Below are 20,686 nucleotides of genomic sequence, written 5' to 3' on the forward strand. Positions count from 1 at the left end.
TTTTACTAATTACAAAGAAGAGAGTATCTGCCTTAATTAATAAAAATAAATCAAAAATCTTTTCAGTAATTTGGTAATAAAATAACTATTAATTGTTACAAATGAATCTTACATAGTTTCAATAATTTAAGGGATTTGATTTCCAAATATGATGCATCCTATGAAAATATTGAGTACAGTGCTTTTTTTTTTAGAAAAAAAAAAGACTTTGAATTTACAGCAAGATGCATTATGGTTGTATATTCAACCAGTTGAGCACTGTTGTATTGTAGTCATTTGGATCCCAAGCTCTTTCAGAACTTTGTCAACTCACACAGATAAACAAATAATTTCTATTAATGGAAAACAAGAAGAGCACACATTAAAAGGGGGAAAAAAAGATAGAGAGATGTTCCTATATTCTCTTATTTAGGTAAAGCAACAACAAAACATAGTCATCACATCTTTAAAGTGAAGCAGTAAATTAAAATTGGGTCCTTATTCCATTTCATCTAAATGTCCAAACAGCTCTTTCCAGTGATACGCTGCTTCTTTTGGAGTCCGAAAAGTCCAAATGTGGGGCTTGGCTTTCTCACGGGTGTCAAGAATTTCCTGCATTTAAAACCCATGCAAAGACACTCAGTGTCAGAGAATAAAAGGAAACCTAAAGGGAAAAAAATAAATAAAGAGGATATCTAACAAGCATCAACTATTGAGGTTCGAACTCCATGTAATTTAACAAAAACGTGTTATAATGTCATGACATCTGAAACAATAACTAGTTCAAAAAACAATGGCCGACAACAGTTAGACCATAGAAAGATGAAAATTTAAAATTCTGAATTTATCCAAAGGAAATCTTATATACATCTAAAAGCCCAAAAGCAACAGATGGGAGATATAATACTTACGCATTGACTCTCTCTCCTTGTAGAATTATAATGTTCCAACAAAGTTTTGTTATATCTACCATATATGCATATGACTCTGATCAATGCTCGTCAATTGTTAGCCTTAAATTAAAAAAAATTCCGCCCATCCATTGAAATTACTAGAGAAACCGTTCAGCTATCGTTTTCACATAAAAGACTTTAGACAACCAGTTTCAAATACTAATGTAAAGCATCACTGTGTAAAACTACTTTATCCATATTTATATCATGTCAGCCTAATAAAGAGAATAAAGAAGAAAAAAAAGTGAACTAAAACATAATTAAGGTCATAGTTAAAGGAGCACAGAATGAAACGGTTTAATAGAAAGTGAGACAAACAATGACAAAAAAAATATTCAATAAGTTGCCTTACCAGTTACCACGTCAAACAGTAAGGTCATACTTTAACTATGACACCATACCATGCAGAAAATGAACAAAAACATAAGGTCAAGGATTTTGTTTCAGCATGGGAACTCCAAATTTAAGAATGAATTCAGTAGTATCAGCCTGAGCACCATGACTAAAGGTACCATCTCTATGTAAAAATGCACCAATAACCGATGGTATTGGCATATGATATTTGCAGTGACATTCCCCTAACAAGTGCAACATCTGCTGGCATTTTTACACTACTTTATCCTGGCCAAAATGGTAAAATGTTTGATTCAGGAAGTAAAAACTGATGGCGCAAATAGAAATTTCACTTCATTAATAACCTCCCATATGCGTATGTCCAAGTTACCTAAATTTTGATAAGTTTGAATAGGCAAGCTTTCTCCCACAAATACAAGTCATAAGAATAGGTAGAATGGAGAAGAATATTCACAGGTTTTCCTTAAAACAACCTACATATTCACACAGTTCATAACTCTCTCATTCTCTAAAACACACTACCATTATAATCCAGAATCCAATGTTAAGTTATCCAACACAAGGAAACAGATAATCCTTGCAGTGACTAGAAGATAATACAAAAATTTAAATTTTGGAAATTGAAAAAGTTGTACCTGCATTTGGGAAGACTTTTTGGTCTTAGGGTTAAGCAATCTAAAAGCTCCATTTCTCAGAACAATTATCAAGAACTCCTAGCCTATAATACTGTTGCAGCTGATGTACAGGGGCTGCCCACCACAACAACAAACCAATATAATTAATTCAAGAAATCATTGTTAAATAAGAACAAAACTGAAAACCAAAGAAAAAAGGATAACAATTTGAGATTGGAAGATCCAAAATGGAAATATCTAATTTTCAAGTTGGTGCAGAAGCATGTGTCTCACATTATTACAAAAAGGGAAAGATACTGAAATATAGAAAAAGAGTAAGGATGAAGCTAAGTACAATAGCAGAACCAGAGAGCATCGAAGCAGATAGTGCAGGATAATCGTCGCTGCGAAGATGATAGTTCATTCTCTGAGCCCATAGTTCTAAGTTTGAGTCTTTGAACTACACACTTTCATATATTTGCTCACTTGTATTAATTGCAGGTCGGATTTGATAGATCACCACCTCTTTCAGTCCAATAGGATTTTCTTTTTCCCCTTGAATCCAGACAGGCTAGGCAGCTGCAAATGCATATTATTGCTTTGGTGACATAAACATGTAGAACCTATCCATATAAAATGCTGAAAATATAAAATGTTTATGCCAAAGTTTGTCATTTTGGGAAGTTAAGGATTTTGATTAACAAATCTATATGATATTCTATTGCCATGGCGCGTGAAAATAAAAACTGAATAAAGCATTAAAAAAAAATACTATAAAATCCTCTAAATGCTCATGGAAAAGTAGAAAAATTCCACTGATAATTTTATTCTAATATTCAACTTAAACTAATAAATAGTGAACTCTAAATGAATTAAAGCAAAACAAAACATAAATGTAACCATAAAAAAATAATTCTCTTATCCAGATTAAAGATGAACAGAACACTTTGAACTTCATTGTGCATACTAAGGGATGATGTTGAAATTATTAAAAAAAATGGTTTTCTGAACATAATTCACGGCCAAAACAAATTTATAATGCGTAAAACCACACTTGAATCACCATTCAGGATCAGATACCCAAGAAGAGAGGTAAAAGAATGCTAAGATTCTACTGAATTTTTAATTTTCTATCGTCTGCACTTAGTAGTGATTGGGATTGCTAGTACGCAATGATGAATACAATAAAAAACTGCTGAAATAGATTTCTTTTTTTAATAAAATTTTAAAATGAAACGGAAAATTACAACCAATAAAGCAGGACGATGATGAAGTACAAAGTGATGGAAACTACATGGGCTTACACCGACAGAATTGAAATTGGATCGCTGGTGGTCGGCGCTCTTGATTGGCGACGGAGCAGCCGGCAATAGAAATGGATAGAGATGTTTTGGGGATGAAAATTAGGGATTTGGGTCTGGTATGAAGGACGACGTCGTTGAATTATATGCATAAAAACCCGCACATTTAAAAATCTTTTCAAAAAAAAAAAATTTAGGGTTACGAAAATAGATATCTAGATAATAATGAAGGTAAACATTTTAACTCTCATCTCCATTTACATCTTAAGAATAATCTTTCTATTAAGGTTAGATGTAAAATTTTAGGATAAATTATTATTGTTATTTTTCCTTGAATTTAAATCAAGATTAATAATATATCATGGTTATATTTTTTTTAATTAATTTTACATAATCTCAATACAAATATTTAACATAATAATAATTAAACTCATTGTCAATTTCAAAAAACCTCATTCTTATATAAATTTATTAATTTAAATCAAATTAAAATATTCTTAAAAACTTATTTTATTAAATAAGAATACTTTATAAAAATTTATTTTTTAAATGCTATTAATTATAAAAATTCCAAGTTATCCTTAAAAATTATATCATCCTGCTATAATTTGATGAAAATATAACTAGATATTAACTAGATAATATGTTTATTTTAATAAGAGTATGTTTATTTTTGAAATGCTATTAATTATGTTTATTTTAATTATTTTTATTCTAGTTATGTTTATTAGTTTATTGATTTAATAATTATGTTTATTTTAATAATTATTTTATTTTCTTTTAACTAGTTTACATTATGAATATTTTATTTAATTTTATTTTATAAATAATTATTATTATATTAATATAAATATTTTTTATTTATTTAAACTATTATTTCAACTAGAAATTTTAAATGTTACAAAAATGGGTAATAATAAACATGACTAAATTTTATCAGTTAATTGAGGCATAATAGCTAACAACATTGATACAAAATATTAGCATACCGCAATTTTTTATCTATGTCAGCTTCCATTAGATCAAGACTAACTTTAGAATTCATTTTTACCATTAACTGTTTGATTCTCATATTTCATACTATCTGAAGGCCAAATAAAATAGCATACATCTCCGCATTCATTGAAGAACAAACACTCATACGAATATAATACCCTTTCAACCATACTCCACACCAGTTGTGCAAGACCCACCCTCTGCACCTCCTTTTCTTGTGTTCCCTTTACCCGTCCCATCTGTGTTTAGTTTAACCCAATTAGGTAAGGGAGATTGTCAAGCAATGTTTACCAATATTTGGGTACGGTTTCGAGCTTTATTACTTTGTAAATATCAAGCTTGGAGATTCTGTACTAACTGCAACTTAAAACAACTGATTTGTTGGCTTAATAAATGGTGAATGCTACAAAACACAGCTTTATTCCTCCATTTTCATATCTACCACAAACCTAAAAATAGGACATATGCACAAGATAACTCAGACCCCACATTCAAAATCTTGTAACCGAGAGAACCAAGTAATAATATCCATAGATAAGAAAAGACGAAAAGAGATATGCCTTCAAACGCGAGACCAAAATTGTTGAGCCATCGGACAATCACGAAAAATATAGGGAATGTCTTCTACTACTACCCCATAAAAGGTATAACTCTAGTTTTATGAAAAACCATGCTTTCATATTTTCATATTAGTCATAAGTTTTCTATAAATTAAAATCCAAACAAAATACTAAATACGTTGAGAAATCGAGACTTTCCAAACCATCTTCCACACCAAATTGAAAGCAAAGGAGGAAGCATCGAACAACAAGTCATATGTCATTTTGACGATAAACTGACCATTACACGTGAGCTTTTATGCTGTTTGATCCATATCACAGATATCAGATATCAGATATCAGATATCAGCTATAAAAAAACTTACCTTCCACCAACTTACATCCCTCACCAGACAAATAATGTATGATTTCATTCCAATTCTAATCATCATTCTTCCAATATTTAGAAACCACATCTTGTTCATATATTGTGAATTTCAAAATAATAATAATAATAATAATAATAAAATAGTAGATATACTGTGCATGTTTTATGATTTAGATCTATATATTTTATAACAATATATATAATATATTCTATTAATTAAATATATCATATCTAGATGTAAAAGCAAATACTCTATCTATCCCGCATTATTTTATTTTCTCATTCATTCTATCTAAATCACTTTTATACTGTAATAAGATAAAATTAGTTATTAATTTTTCTAACAATCCAATTAATATCGGCCAGTGAATATAAAATTCCGTGATTATAAGTGTTTTGTGGATTTATTTTATAACGTCCTTGACAATAACCGAATGTTTTAAAAGATTTGGACAGTTTTTCGGAATGAACCTTATACAAAACTGGACATCTTTCATTTTGATCGACCTTGCCTCTGTATTGAAAATTAATTAAGTCCGAGTATTAGAGTTTCGTAATTATCAAAGATTTTACCACATAATCCAATCTAAATTATATATTTTGGACCAACACCTAGTTACATCACTAACATATAAATGAAAATAGATATATTTCTAATTTTTATGGGTTGAAATAAGTATTAATTTTTAAGATATACTAATTAATTCAATTAAAATATAAAGAAAGAATTTTAAAAATCAAAAAATTCTAAAAAACAAAAATATAATTTTAAACAAATAGAAGAATCGTTTATCTTGTCTGTTGATAAAATTTTTAAGTTCTATATAGTTTTAAAATTATTCACTTATAAATTTTTATAATTGCTAATTAATATAACCAAAGAAAAAAAAATTTATTTTTAATGATTAAAATTATATCAGGAAAACATTTTAATTAAGAAGTGTATATATATATAATTTATTTTTCTATACATAATATAATAATATGTCCTGACATCTAAAACTAATAAAATTTTAAATATTGAAAGTCACTACGTTAAAAAAAAAGTAGACAAATAGAATAATTGTTTATCTTATTCATAAAATTTTGAAGCTTTATATAGTTTTAAAATTATTCATTTATACATTTTTATAATGGCTAATTAATATAATAAAAAATATTTTTATTATTTTAATGATTAAAATTATGGCAGTAAAATATATTAATTAAAAAGTATGTATATATATAATTTATTTTCTTACAAATAATATAATAATACATTCTCTTACTTAACATTTAAAACTAATAAATAAGTAAGAAAGAAAAACGGTTACATACAGTGCACTTTCCATATTTAAGGATATAATTAATATAATTAAAATATATCAAAGCCATAATTAATTATAAACATAAATAATTATTAAATTTAATTTTTAAAATGTTAATTGGTTAAAATATAGAAAAATAGAGAAAATTCAAAAAATTCCTAAAAAAATATGAATAGTAAACGAAAAGAGAATGAAGGCCTTTTCCTTTGCTTTTTTATATATATATATATAATAGTGACTGGGAATCTGTTTGTTTCCTAGTTCAAAAAATCAAGAATGTCAAAAATAATTCATTTTTCATTTATTTTACTTATAATTATATTTTTTTTTTCAATTTAAGAGTAGAATATAAAATCTCTTAAATTTATTCAAATATATTTATTATCAAATTAAACTTGTGAATACACTTATAATTATATTATATTATTTATTATAACATTTATAAAATTAATTATACCTTGTTGATCCAATAAAAAAAATATATACCTTTGACCACCAGCTTATTATTTATTGATTTAAAAAACAATAAATTGACTTTTTAATTGACGAAAATAAGATACAAACATATTTTAATTGTGAAACAACTAGAGCTTCCTAATATTGTCCATCTAATTTTAGAGGATAAAAATAAATTGACCCTTCATTTACTCTCATGCAAGTAGCCAACTCCAATAGACTTAATACCAATAAATAGAAAGCATTTCGAAAAGAAAAATAAAATAAAATAAAATAGAAAGCAAAAACTTTTCAGGTGCTACAAATTAGTTAAATATATCCAAATAAAATAAATCCGAAGGTAATCTAATTAAATTTACTCTTTTAACTATATAACAATGATCATTACTTTCAAATTTTACTACAAATTTCTTCTAAACTATTATTAAAATATCAAATAAAATCATTATTTATTATAATTTTAAAGTGCAAATTTAATTTTACTCTATTTATTTGATATTTTTTAATTTTATTTAATTTTTTTAATAATAATTTAAAAGTAATTTTAAATTAAAAAATAAAATTTAATATTTTTATCTTTCTACATAGTTTAAAGACAAATTTAATCTTTTTGCCATTAACTTACTACTCTCACTTTGTATAGAAGTGTAGAGAAGAGAGAATCTTGAATTCAGATATTTTTATCTATTCATCTATCTTGTAATGATATAAAAAAGAAAATGCTAACTATATTCTCAAATATTATAAACCGACAAAATTCAATAAAACTTTGGATATAATTAAAAATAAACAAACTACGTATTTAATTATTATAATTTTTATAAATTTAAATATTTAATAAATTACAATTTTAGTTTAGAGGCTCAATGGACTAGCATAAAATAATACATGGATATAAACATATATTTAGTCAAATTCTATATATATAACAAAAGATGAGTAAAATACACAATCCAAGCATAAGTTAAATTCTAGAATTACATACAAGTAACACTGATTTTCCTTTTGTAGGAAAATAAAAATGCAAATTGGTATTTTGCACAATGCAATACTATAAACCAAACGCATTTGAATATAATCAGCAACTTCCAAATTCTCTAACAACATGGTATGTACACATGATTATAAAGGTATAACCATAAAATGAAAATTTTACTCACTTCTCAGTTGAGCAACCAAAGAAGATTGGCCTCTTATCATGACGAAGAGCCCATCGAATCCTTCAATACCCAGAAGCTAAATTTCATTTTGGCCTGGAATAAATCTCAGTTTCGTTAAATAATCAAGGATGTGATAATTGGACAACCAACTCGGTGATCTGCCAGTGGAGCCTCACCATGGAGCCATGCTCCTCCAATTATCTGGTGCCACGCAAAAAAGAAAACCAAAAAGCACATTTGCTTTCTATGTACCATGATTCCAGGAACTCGTAAAGCTGAGGAGAATGCCATCAGCAAAGAAGAAGAAAACCAAAAAGCACATTTGCTTTCTATGTACCTTGATTCCAGGAACTCATAAAGCTGAGGAGAATGCCATCCTGAATCAGCATTTAGACCTCTCTATTCACTGCAGTAAGCCTATGTAAAAAGCATTTTCAGCTCTTCAATTCGCGCAGTTCGAACTTCTTCATCAGTCAAGGCACCAGAAATCATCCGCTGCTTGCGTGCTTGCACTGCCTCCATTCTTTCCTCAACAGTTCCCTGCCATCCATGTATTATATATATATTTATGCACAAGCAGAATCACATCAATTAAACTTGGGAAAGTGACAAAGACCAAGTACGAGTCATAGTTCCTTTTTAATTTGTCACTATTCTTAAACATGACAGTTCAGCTGAGGCAGCTTCTCTCAAAAGCTTTATTACCAGTGGCACTAGAGCAGTAGAAGAAAATTAAACAAACAAGCTCCAACAATATGAACCCATTTCAAGGATACCTTTACAATGAACCGCTTGATCTTCACTTGTTTTGTTTGTCCAATGCGATGAATCCGCATCACAGCTTGTTCCTCTACAGCTGGATTCCACCAAGGATCCTGCAAAACACTTGAATGTTAATCTATTGGCCATAAAAAGCACAACAGTATAAGAGGGAAAGTTCGCATGATAAAGTCAACCAGAACAAACATCAACTCCAAGAGTGAAGAAGCAACTAGCAAACTTTTTCACATATAGAATGTACAATGAAACTATATTAACAGCTTAATATGTGTCTTTAATTTCATCATATTTTGATACTAAGCTATTAAATACTAGAAGCTATAAATTTCTTCAACAAATAAATGTGCACAAATATACAGAAAGAAAAAAATAAAGCAAAATATTTATCCATCTGCAGCACTACTTCACAATCTATTGAAAAATATATATAGAGAGAGAGTTCAAGGATAGAGCCGGGAAATTTCTTTCTGGGAGGGCCAACATTATATATAAAACTAATTTAAAATTTATTAACTATATTATTGTCTATATATTTTGAGGGGCTATTATTATATATTCAAATTATCCTAATAGAATATAGTTGAGCTAAAAATCTTTTCTGAGCATGCCAATGCTACAAAAATTAGTTGAATATACAATGAGAAAAAAGTAATGCAATTTGAATACAAATTAAAAGAAAACCATAATTAGTAGTTTAGTAGAAACTAAAATAGGATTAGTACAAATTAAATTCGAATTAATTTAAAGGTTTGACTCAAATTGAAAAGGGATTGATTAAAGCTCCTTTTATAAACATATTAGTAAATACAAATTAAAATAGAATTAGAATAAATATGATAACAAAATATATTATAAGAATACAATATAAATAGAAAAAAAGAATGAGAAGGAAACATGAAAACAAAATTATATTATATTATCTTAAATATAATGAAAAAGGAAATATGAAGAAGAAAAATAGTAAAAAGGAATTATAATTTATAATTAAATATAAATGAAATAAATGCATACCTTTTGGTTTGAGGCCTAGAATTATAGAACTATAAAATTGAATTCTTGGTATAAGTAGAATAACTTTTAAAAATTTTAGATCATAAATAATATAAATACAGAAGTTCGACCCTCATTCATACTTTTATAAATATTATAGAAATAATTAAAATTTTAAAATATAAAAATAATTTTTGTTATATATATATATATATATTTAGATTGAACTCAATTGAGATAAACACTAATAAAGTTTTTCCTAATTTAACAATAAAATTCAAGCTGAACTAACTTGGACATCATAAACAAGTCTAGTGATGAATTTATATGTTGAGTCAATAAAAAAAGTTCAATATTGTGCATACCATGACAAAGGCATTTGAAGCTGCTGTCAGATTTATCCCAACACCTCCAGCCTTCAATGACATCAATAATACCTGAACAGACAACCACCATTAAGATGATAAACGCAACTTCTACCAGACCATCCACTACAACTGCTCTCACAGAAGTGGAAAATATAAAATCATTAAGAAAGGGGAGAAAAGGACAGGCAGATCCACATACCAGGATAGTGTCATCTTCTGAGAACTGTTTTATAACTCTTTCACGCTGCTGCTGGCTTAGAGTCCCATCCAAACGAACAAATGGAATATTACTCCTGGCCAGAATGAGAACTATATTAATACCCACAGTGGATAGCCAAAATGAGAAACCTCTGAACATACACATGCATAAAAGAAGATAGAAATTTTCAAGAGAATGTGAACATCTAGGGGACAAGAAAAGAACCAAGGAAAAGTTATCAAGTTAAAACATTTATAAGGCAACTGCAATTAATCCCTTCACAACTAATGAAGCTGAATAAATCAGTATTGTGTTCATATGGACATATGAAGACCTAACAGGTCAGAAGCATTTAGTCTAGCAATCTTATTCTTATAATAGATAGCTAGACTGCTAGGCTAGACAGTTTCTAAAATGGAACTTACCCTAGCAGGAGCTCCATGTAAATCTAGTTGAATACAGCATACAACTTAGAAGTGAAAATTACAATAAATTATCAGAGTTCTCATACAACCATCCACAATACTTCAAAAAAATTTAAGCAGCTAGGAATTCATACCTAGAAAGAGGAATTTGTAAGAGATCCAGAAAGGCAGTCCACTGGCTGAAGAGAATACTCTTAGATCCTGATAAGCGAAGATTTTCAAGTTCTTGCAAAAGGACATTAACTTTGGATGATTCCACCCAACTTTTTTCAATATCAATCTGAAACCGACTGTCAGTTGGAGCTGTAATCAGCTCTTGTCTATTGATGGTTTTCCTACAGAGCAGAAAAATACAACAATCTGGGCTTTAAGAAAAAGAAGAGTTTATAATAAAAGGATTTCATTGAGAATAAAATATAAACTAAATGGAATACAATTGATTGTAATCATAGAGATGAAACCATAATGGCTGCTTGAACATACCTACAAACAGGACATAAACCAGAATTAGGATTTTTCCAGCTTGCCAATAGACATTCTCTACATAAGCGATGAGCACATGGAGTCAACACTGCATCTTCAAATGCTTCAAGACATATTGGACATTCTCCTTGTTCCCCCTTGCGCAACTCTTCCACAACCTCTTGAATGTATGCCCGTGAAGGCACATTTCTGCCTTCTGTATCTTGGGCATCCTGGCCACCTTTAAGGAAGCGTTTTGCTAGCTTGTTTAGGTCAGAATATTCTTGTGTATCACCTCGACTGGCATGTAAAAGTAACCATCACCAACAATATAGTTATGCATTTCTTGAAATAAAGATGTGAAAAGAAATGTGTCATAGTAGTCACAGAAAGTGACTGTATGGACATGCAGTATCTAGCACAGTTGGCCAGTTTTAACCCAGACAAGAATTGAATTTCTGTTATATAATGATGCTGATGGCAATGAAATAACAATTAAATGAGCAACCAAATAAAATTAATAATTGCAAACATTAGCAAGTTTGGACAAAGTATTGTAGGAGGGAACTTTCATACTGATGCCGTAGAAATTTCCAGTTCATTTATGTGAAAAAAGAAAAAAACATTTAAGTATTTTACAAAGAAATTAGCAGTGAAATTGAGTTCCTTGTCCAAATCAACATAGTAAGAGGTTCTTTCCATACTTTCTAGTCATCCAAAGAGCATTTGCAGAAGCATATAATAATAGTTTAAGTAGGAGTAACCCCTTACCCCCCCCCCCCCCAACAAAAAAAAATCCTTTCATAACAACGACATCATCATTTAGATAAAAATACAAGCAAACCAGGGGCAAGCTAAGAAGAATGTCCACACCTCATCACAAGAAATGGATGATCACAACATTGGCGAAGGCGTAAAAGTAACTCCAAGATAGAAGCATAATTATGAAGAACTCGTCCTTGCTCTACAAACTGATCAAACTTCACCTGAGGAGATTCCAATCAACATGTCATGCAAAAAGAAGACAGAGATCCATTCCAAATAAAATTGCATTATTTTCATCCATGGAAACTAGATTTGAACACAATGAAACCTTAATTTTGTATCAATAAAGTCACTTAACTTCAATTGTTGATTCAACCATGTCTCTAATCTCTATTGCTAAATATTTAGAGAATTTACCTAATTACTTTGTGTTGTCTAAAAAATAGTCCATTTTTAATTGCAGAACTATTTTTGGAAAGAAAAAATCCACCAAAGATTGACCTTATTGAAAACAAAGATAGTTGATCATTTTTTCCAACACAAATTGAAGCTTAGTGATTCTTTATCATACTTAAATTAGTGAATAGTTCGATAGGTAATAGTAAACTTAACCCAATAAATTCACATGAAATGCAGTCATCAAAACAATTATAAACCTTGGATCTTTTAAACAAAGCCTCGTAGAAATCTCGTTCTGCTTCTGTCAGTTCACAATATACCACCTGAATCTCTGCAGGAGGGAGAACTAGAATTGGCCTGAAATAAGCAAAACTTTCAGAGATGAATATAAAAGAGGCTAAGAGAGGATGATGAACTACAATCTTAGCCAGCACATTTACCTGCCTTCTTGATCTGTGCTAGACTTTGTTCTCCTTAACATAATCGGCTTTAAGATGGATTGTACCAACTTCAGTCCTCTCTCATCACCCTCCTCAAATGGTTTTTGGACAAGTTTATTCCACCTACACCATAAAAGAAAACAAATTAACCAAGTATCCAACCATGGAATTAAATAACAGCCGTTACGTTGTTATGTAATGGGATTTTGGGGGGCATTTCCCATTTCCTTGTTATTTACAGGCCCCCCAAAATCTGTAGGTGTAATGGCAATTACTGACAAGTAAAGGCCGTTACCAATAACACATCCCCTTAAATTACATGCCAAACAGAAGAAGGAAATGCATTCTGCAATCCCATGATCTCCAAGACCTCCCTTTTTTTGGGAATCTCTCCTATTTTCACTCAAATAACTCATTCTTCCCACATCTTTCTCCTTATAAACTAAGATTCACCATAAACTACCTCTATTTTTCTGTTCTTTACTTTTGATTTTATTATTTGCTGCATTTAGCTTTTTTTGTATTTTTTTCAATTAAAGCTCAAATTGAGCTTAGTTTTGAATTAAAATTATACTTTGAGCTATTAGTGTGTCCGTTCTGTGATTTTCTTTTTCTTTTTCTTATTTTGAACTATATTTCGGAAATTCATTTTATTATAAATATCATTAAATTAATTATAAAATAACTTGATATGAAATTTTATACTTAATTATTATTTGATAATGCTATATAAGTTGCAATTTTTGGGCGAAGTTATAAATTTAATAAGGTTAGTTATTTGCTATCTACACTCTATGTAATTATTTTAGATACAAATGAAAGAAAACTTAATGCTATTTACGTTATATTGTCCTTACTTGATGTTTTTATGCTTACTATATAATTGCGTATATTAGTCTTACTTATATCATATCTATCAATATCAATTTATTTCATGAACTTTGCAAATTTTTTAGAAGAATTTGCAAAGCACCAAGCCGTTATCATTATGTTACTGCCATTGTAGGCATGTCCATGTTACCCGCGACCACAAACATGGCCATGACCACAATCTAAATTGATGATCCAACCACATCAACTCTCAAATAAACATAGAATCTTCTGGAACCCAGGGAGTTCAATCATTCCCAGAACGAAACATCCATGGCTCTAAAAATAACCTTCCAAGACCAGTATTTGCTGCATATTTATCTACTTCCGCATACGTAGGTTAACATTTTGTTGATTTGTCCACACCTCTCTCTCCCTCCCGCCCCCCCACCTTCCATGTCTGAGTGAGCATGTTTGCATGCATGCGACTGTCTAAACAACCAGAATGAAGTTGTAAAATTCACATGCCTAAATAAAACAAGTGGGTACAGCTGGTAGAGAAATTAAAATTTAGGAGTAAAAACAGCCTAGTTTGAAATTTCCACAGAATGTTCAGCTATACTAGTTCTAGTTTCCATTGTCTACAAATAATGGAAGGAAAAAAATCCCAAGGACCTAAAATCACAGAGACACATTCTTCTTCTAAGATTCAACAAGGTTTTGAAGGTTACTAAATTGATTTATAATCAATGGTTATCATCTACTTCTGCTACTATAGACAATTCTCTTTTCAACACTGCCCGATTGTTCCAAGGCAATGATACTGAATTCCTACGTCCTTTTAGGCCAAAATAAATAGCAATGAGAAGTTCTAGAAATTGGAACAAAAGCCACTTGAACATCCTAAACCATTTTCAATACTTAACAGTAACCAACATCATCACTTCTGAAACCAATATTGGAAATATACAAATGACAACAAGTATATTTGGTGAGAATTGGATATCTTACCATGCCCAACTTTCCCAAGGCTCCACCTTCAAAAACCGAAGCAGGCTATAGATGTCCTCCAGGTTATTCTGAGATGTGAAATATGCATCAGGAGCTATAACGTTTAAAAAGCCAAACACCTACTCAATGAATTAAATTTTCCATCCACTGGATACTGGCATCCACCAAGCACAGAAATTAACTTTAGAATTTAGAATGTAATTGGAGCCTTGATCTTGCATTAAAGGTCGGAACATTTCCAGGAGCAAGCACCAAGGTTTGAACCTCACCAATAAAAATCTCAACCACTCTAAGTATTGAGGAGGAAAAAAAAAGAACGAGAAGAAGAAGAAATTGTGCATAGCTGGAGCATGAGAAGAGTATGATTTCAAGAAAAAAACTCATATATGTATCAGAGCAAATATGCACATATATAGCACAGAAAACTAAACCACACTGATACCACAATAGTATTTGGCACCTACTCACAATTATATTAGTCTTATGCACTGGTTTCATTGCCAGGCATCGTATTTGTGATAAAGGATATTCATGCACCTATCTACTTTATTTGGTAAAGATGGTCTTCAAACAAAATTCTAACTAAAATAAAAAGCTTGATGAGGTAAGTATATGGTATAGGCAACAGTTAAATGCACAGTCGATGCAATAAAAACCTCAAAGTTAAGACTACCCCTATGAGTCCTACCACCAAGCAGATGAGAACATTAACCCTAAATCCAGAATTTTAAACCTCCTGGACTCAACCATACTAAAATACCCAGATGATATACGTATTTATAATACAAAAACTAGTTACCAGCACTAGGATTAGCATTCCCCAAACAAGAAAATGCTAAACTAATCTAACTAGGAACAATAAGCCTAGAACTTTTTAAATATTCCTATACGATAAATATCTAAATTTCACAAGTGATGGTTTTAACTTTTATACAGACATGAAGGAAACACATTACTTGGATAGGAGTGCCAGTAAGACACCAGCGACACTCAGCAACTAGAGCAGCAGCAGCAATGGAAATTTGACTTCTTGAAGATTTTATGGTATGTGCCTCATCAAGAATCACTCTATACCACTGAATTGAATAGAGTCCCCCATTCTCTTCAGCATTCTAAAAAGTATATAGGAAAAAAAGAAGAATGCTTTAGTTCAGGTGTAACTTATAAACAATTATGCAAACACATATAGGAACTACCTCTGCTGAAAACTCTGATGCTAATACTCCATATGTAGTTATTACAACATCATTCTGGGCCAGAAGCTTTGCATCCTTTGTTCTACTTTGTCCATAGTGAATATATATAGATAAAGAACCAGGTTGTGTGTGAGTTTCTATCTCTGCCTGACAATACACTCAAATACTCTTAGGAACAAGAACAATAAGGCATGAGTTAACAACGTAACACTTTCACACTTATGAAACCAACAAGAGTCAAAAATTAAGAGCATGTTAGGCATTGTGGTCTAACCTGCTTTTTGAACATGAACCAAATAGATGCTATTTGGGGATGAAAAAAGCATTTTGAAAATGTTGTTTAGACGTTCTGAAGTTTTTCTAACTAACAAAATGTCACATTTAACTCAAAATAAAAGTAGCATCTAACTTATTTAAAGTGGTTTTGTATCAATATCAGTTGAACAATAATTTCAAACAAGCCTTAAGTTTATGATAAAGGGAAACAGGAAAACAGCGACAAATGAACAAATGTCGAACACAATAACCATCAAGATGGCAACAAAAGTACCTTCCACTGGCCCAAAAGAGTCATAGGGCATATAATCAGATTGCCACCATGTACAAGAATTTTCTTTTGCTTCATCAACTTATCAAAGCCAGAAAATTTTGTAGCCTTTTTCAGAGGATTTGGCAAATCTGAAGTATCACCAATCTCACCATCTTCATTTGAAAGCTGACTCAAAGATCCATTACTTGATGACCCATCCCTTTCTGATTGAGCAAGCAGAAGGGATATGGTCATGATGGTCTTCCCGAGTCCCATAGCATCTGCCAGAATCTTTCAACAGCACAATCTAGTCAATTTACTGTAGATAGCAAGAATGTTGACTGTAAGTTTCAATAAAATTGGGATGCAAAAGAACATACTCCTCCCCTGGCCATTTGAAGTGTGCTTGGAAATTCTATTGTAGCATCACCTGAAAACGTATTCAAATAGACAACAAGATTCCTCCTACAAGAAGAAAACCTCGATAAAAACAATCTTATAGCATGTGTTTGTAAGTTGTATGTATATTGAACACTATACAAATCAACATACTTGTCAGCTAGATGATAAGCCTCCCAACATGGATGAAGAGTTGTAGCTCCCTCATCTGCATAGTTTCCCTTCTCTAACTGAATCATCCAATACAAGGCCTGCTTTTGGTAGGGTCGAAGTTCACACTGAAGTGTACTAGGAGGATCCATTTCCTAAACCACAATAACTCTAAATTAATTCAGCATTTTTCAGTTTCATTAACACAGTTGAGATTTTCTCATAAATAGCAATACCTCTAACTCAGAATTATTCCCAACACCAACAATATTGTCGAGATCAGCATCAGAAAGGGACTCCTCATTTTCAACTTGATTTCCAGTTTGTGATTGATTCTTTGAGTTGTTGACATGTAACAGTGACACAGGAATACCAGACCCATCCTGTTCAGGTAAAAAACTAGCTTGATTAAACTGTGAGAATGAAAGGATTGGAAAAAGCATATGATACCTTTCTTTACCTTTGAGTTCAAAGGTCGCTTCTTTGTGTACAAATCAGCAGGTGTGAATTCTGCCTAATCGTGACAAGAAGTCCATTAAAACATTTGAATGGTAAAAGTCAGTGCTAGGCAGCACAATTCATGTTTATAATATTCAGCTTTGCAGAAAAGGATTAAAGAGTTAAGGTGTCAAACAGCAAACTATCACCTTCTTAAAAGGGGTCAATCCAAGCAAACGGAATAAATTTGGAAGAGGATGAACAATTGTTTCCTCGGTAGAATGGCTGGCTGCCTTAAGTGAGGTCTTCTTGTGCTTGAGGAACATAGTGCTGTCAATGTATACACTGGCACAAGGTCAAGATTCATCAGTAACTGTATATCGTACCTAGCAAACATAATATAAACCCATACGATAGCAAAGATACTGTGTCATCATTTGTGAGCCGTTGCTGCATCATTAACTGTGCAACAGCACAAACACTGTCTGACGAATTAACAATACATGACTATAATCAAAAGCACCGCATGGTTAAGTAAAGAAGAGAAATCTGCACATCTGAGCTGAGCTCACCTTATTGATAACAGAATGGTATCCATTATCCCCAGTACATCAGGAGCAGATCTACAACATCCTTCAACTCTAACCTTCTTATCTCTCACAAGAGGCAACAGACATCGAGCCCACTCATTAGGTATTCGACCAACCTGCCACAGCCACTCAGAATCAACAACAGCCTTAGAAATCACTTTTACATACGACTTACATAGCATCTCAAAAGTGCTAACGTTTAGCCAGGAAATTTGTACGAACATTTCCTCAAAAGGGCATCATTAACTATCATTCCAAACATATTCATTTCAAAATTAAAAGAAATGCTGAGCAACTACTAACTGAGAAACAAAACATTTAGTAACATACTTCTCCACCATCTCTAGTGGAAAACCTCACTATCTCCGAACAAGATGCAGCTGCCAGCCTCCCCTTCCCAAAAACCTTCCTGGGAGAAGGAGAACTTGAATTACTACTCTTTGTTGGAAATGTGAATATAACTTCATCACCAGCCTTCACTTTCCTCCCCTTACACGTTGACAGCCCCGCCACTACTCCGCCACCGACATACCACCACTCACTACCAACGTAACCCGAAGGACACAAATTCTCACCATTAACATCAACCTCACCCCTAGTAATTCCGCTGCAAGAAACACCTAAATTATCCTCATTCTCCTTATCTACCACTGTCGGCTTGTCAGGGGTAGGTTTAGGTTTACACTTTGTGCTTGAATTTGGGGTTTTAGGAATTTGGGGATTAAATTTAGAATTGAAATTAGGGGTGTCAAATATGATGTTGATAGCTGCGGTAGGGTCATAGTTTGCAAGGTGGAGAGCTCTGATGATGTCCATATCGGAGAAGTCACAGCCAACGATAGACCGAACAGTGGAGAGCAGCTCGTCAGTGACTTTGTTTCCCATTAGACCGTTATTTGCAAATCAAAAGCAAAACCCTAACCCTAAACTTCTAGACGAATTTGGATTTTAGATTAGTTGAGATTTTGGAGGGAAAATGGAGATCAACGGATCGAATTGGTGCCAGAACGCGCAGGTTGTGCAAGTGAAGAAAGCTTTTGAGAAATGGCGGGCATTATACAATGTGGAAGCATGTCATTGTCAGGTACCCTTTAATTACACGTCATATTTCCCGCCTTTTTCTATGTATGTAGTCTGAATCCTGATGGGTAATTTTTGCTTTAATAGCTTTTTTAAAGATGAATTGTTTCATTTCTTGGTGGGAAGGATGGATATATATATATATCGGTGCATTACAACTTAAGGCTAACAAATAAATATAAGCTGTAACAAAAATAAAATAAAATCCAATATTCAAATTAAAGAATAACTAAGTTTATTGAAAAATAAAATTCAGAGTTTACGCAGTTATAATTTATTAAAAGAGAGCTACTAGTTATTAATAGAAAAATAAATTAATTAAATTATAGGATTAAAGACACTTTCAATTCACTCTAAAATTAAGAAAAAATCAATAAAAAAATAAATTGATTAAATTATAAAATCAAAGGCACTTTTGAATCCACTCTAAAATCAAAAGAAAATTTAAGTATTATAACTAACACCTTAATTAAGGTTATCATGGGTCGATAAAAAATGACGCAAAGTAAATTCTATACAATATAGTTAAGAGAACACTAAATCACTTATAAAATTAAATTTTTATATTACCTGAAAACACGTAAAAATAAATATATAATAAAAATAAGGAAAATTTATTTTTTAATCTCTGAAATTTAACGTAATTAACACTTTTGTCCCTCTATTTTGGCGACCCAACACTTAAATCCCTCACTTTCTTTTCTGTCCAAATTTGAGTCCTTCCATCCAAAATAGCCGTTTGGGACACGTGAATTGACAAAATTAACCTTCACTAAAAATTTCGCTATTTCAAAATCACAAAATCCAAATCCAAATGCCTCTTATTCTTATTCTTCTTTTTTCTACCCTTTCTGCAACTTTTTCTTCTTTCTTCTTCTTTCTTCTTCTTCTTTTTCCTACTCTTTCTGCAACTTCTTCTTCTTTTTCTTTCTTCTTCTTTTTCCTACCCTTTATGCAACTTCTTATTATTATTCTTCTTCTTCTTCTTACACTTTCTGCAACTTCTTCTTCTTCTTCACCATAACTCATAGGGATTTCAAATTGAGAGAAGGATATTTTTGAAAAAAATTATCATCTTTCACCTTTGACTCTTGAACCAAACGGTTTAAATGGATGGAAGGACTACGAATTTGGACGGAAGAGAAAGTGAGGGACTTAAATGTTGGGTAGCCAAAATAGAGGGACAGAAGTATTAATTACGTTAAATCTCAATGACTAAAAATTAATATATAATAAAAATAAAGATTTTACCATCCAGAATTCAATAAAATCAAGAGAACACTAAATCACTTTCTATATTCAACCAAACTCATAAGACACGGTCTCCAAAATAAGATCCAGCACTAGCAGTATAATAGGTTGAAAAGTTAATAAATATTAAATAATATTTTATTTATTTAATTAGTGTATCTATTTTTTTTAAACAAAAATCAAAATAAGAAAATCACTATCTATCATATCCAACAACAAACTCACAAAACTTTAATATGGGTGAACAAACTCACAAAACTTCAATATGGGTGAAATCATTCAAATCTAATATGTAAGGTTTTCCTTATCTATGATATTTCAATTTAAACTATTAAAGAAAAATAAAACAAAACCTAA

General features: G+C 31.1%; 1 protein-coding gene and 1 pseudogene across 4 annotated transcripts; both read right to left on the bottom strand.

Annotated features, from left to right (window-relative positions):
- Nucleotides 1-196: 196 nt before the first annotated feature.
- Nucleotides 197-3,362, bottom strand: LOC122723518 (annotated as a pseudogene).
- Nucleotides 3,363-7,782: 4,420 nt separating this feature from the next.
- LOC110612879 (DNA repair protein RAD5A) lies at nt 7,783-19,084 on the bottom strand. Of its 4 annotated transcripts, none has more exons than XR_002487531.2 (21): nt 18,329-19,083; nt 17,981-18,114; nt 17,618-17,753; nt 17,431-17,484; nt 17,207-17,353; nt 16,974-17,125; nt 16,802-16,886; nt 16,443-16,712; nt 15,893-16,039; nt 15,653-15,808; nt 14,697-14,764; nt 12,876-12,998; nt 12,693-12,792; nt 12,145-12,257; nt 11,293-11,571; nt 10,944-11,144; nt 10,385-10,478; nt 10,183-10,254; nt 8,824-8,922; nt 8,385-8,587; nt 7,783-8,140 (listed from the first exon to the last, which is right to left on the bottom strand). XR_002487531.2 is itself a non-coding variant. In XM_021753715.2 (20 exons), exons 1-20 carry the CDS (start codon nt 18,881-18,883, stop codon nt 8,465-8,467), a joined length of 3,093 nt encoding a protein of 1,030 aa, XP_021609407.1. In that variant the 5' UTR covers nt 18,884-19,084; the 3' UTR covers nt 7,783-8,464. The 4 variants fall into 4 exon arrangements, 2 of the variants coding, with proteins under 2 accessions (XP_021609407.1, XP_021609406.1); XR_002487529.2 differs by having other exon boundaries at nt 7,783-8,248; nt 18,329-19,082; XM_021753715.2 differs by having other exon boundaries at nt 7,783-8,587; nt 17,618-17,738; nt 18,329-19,084.
- Between the last annotated feature and the right edge of the window lie 1,602 nt (nt 19,085-20,686).

Source organism: Manihot esculenta, chromosome 4 (assembly GCF_001659605.2).
Source record: "Manihot esculenta cultivar AM560-2 chromosome 4, M.esculenta_v8, whole genome shotgun sequence".
NCBI lineage: Eukaryota > Viridiplantae > Streptophyta > Magnoliopsida > Malpighiales > Euphorbiaceae > Manihot > Manihot esculenta.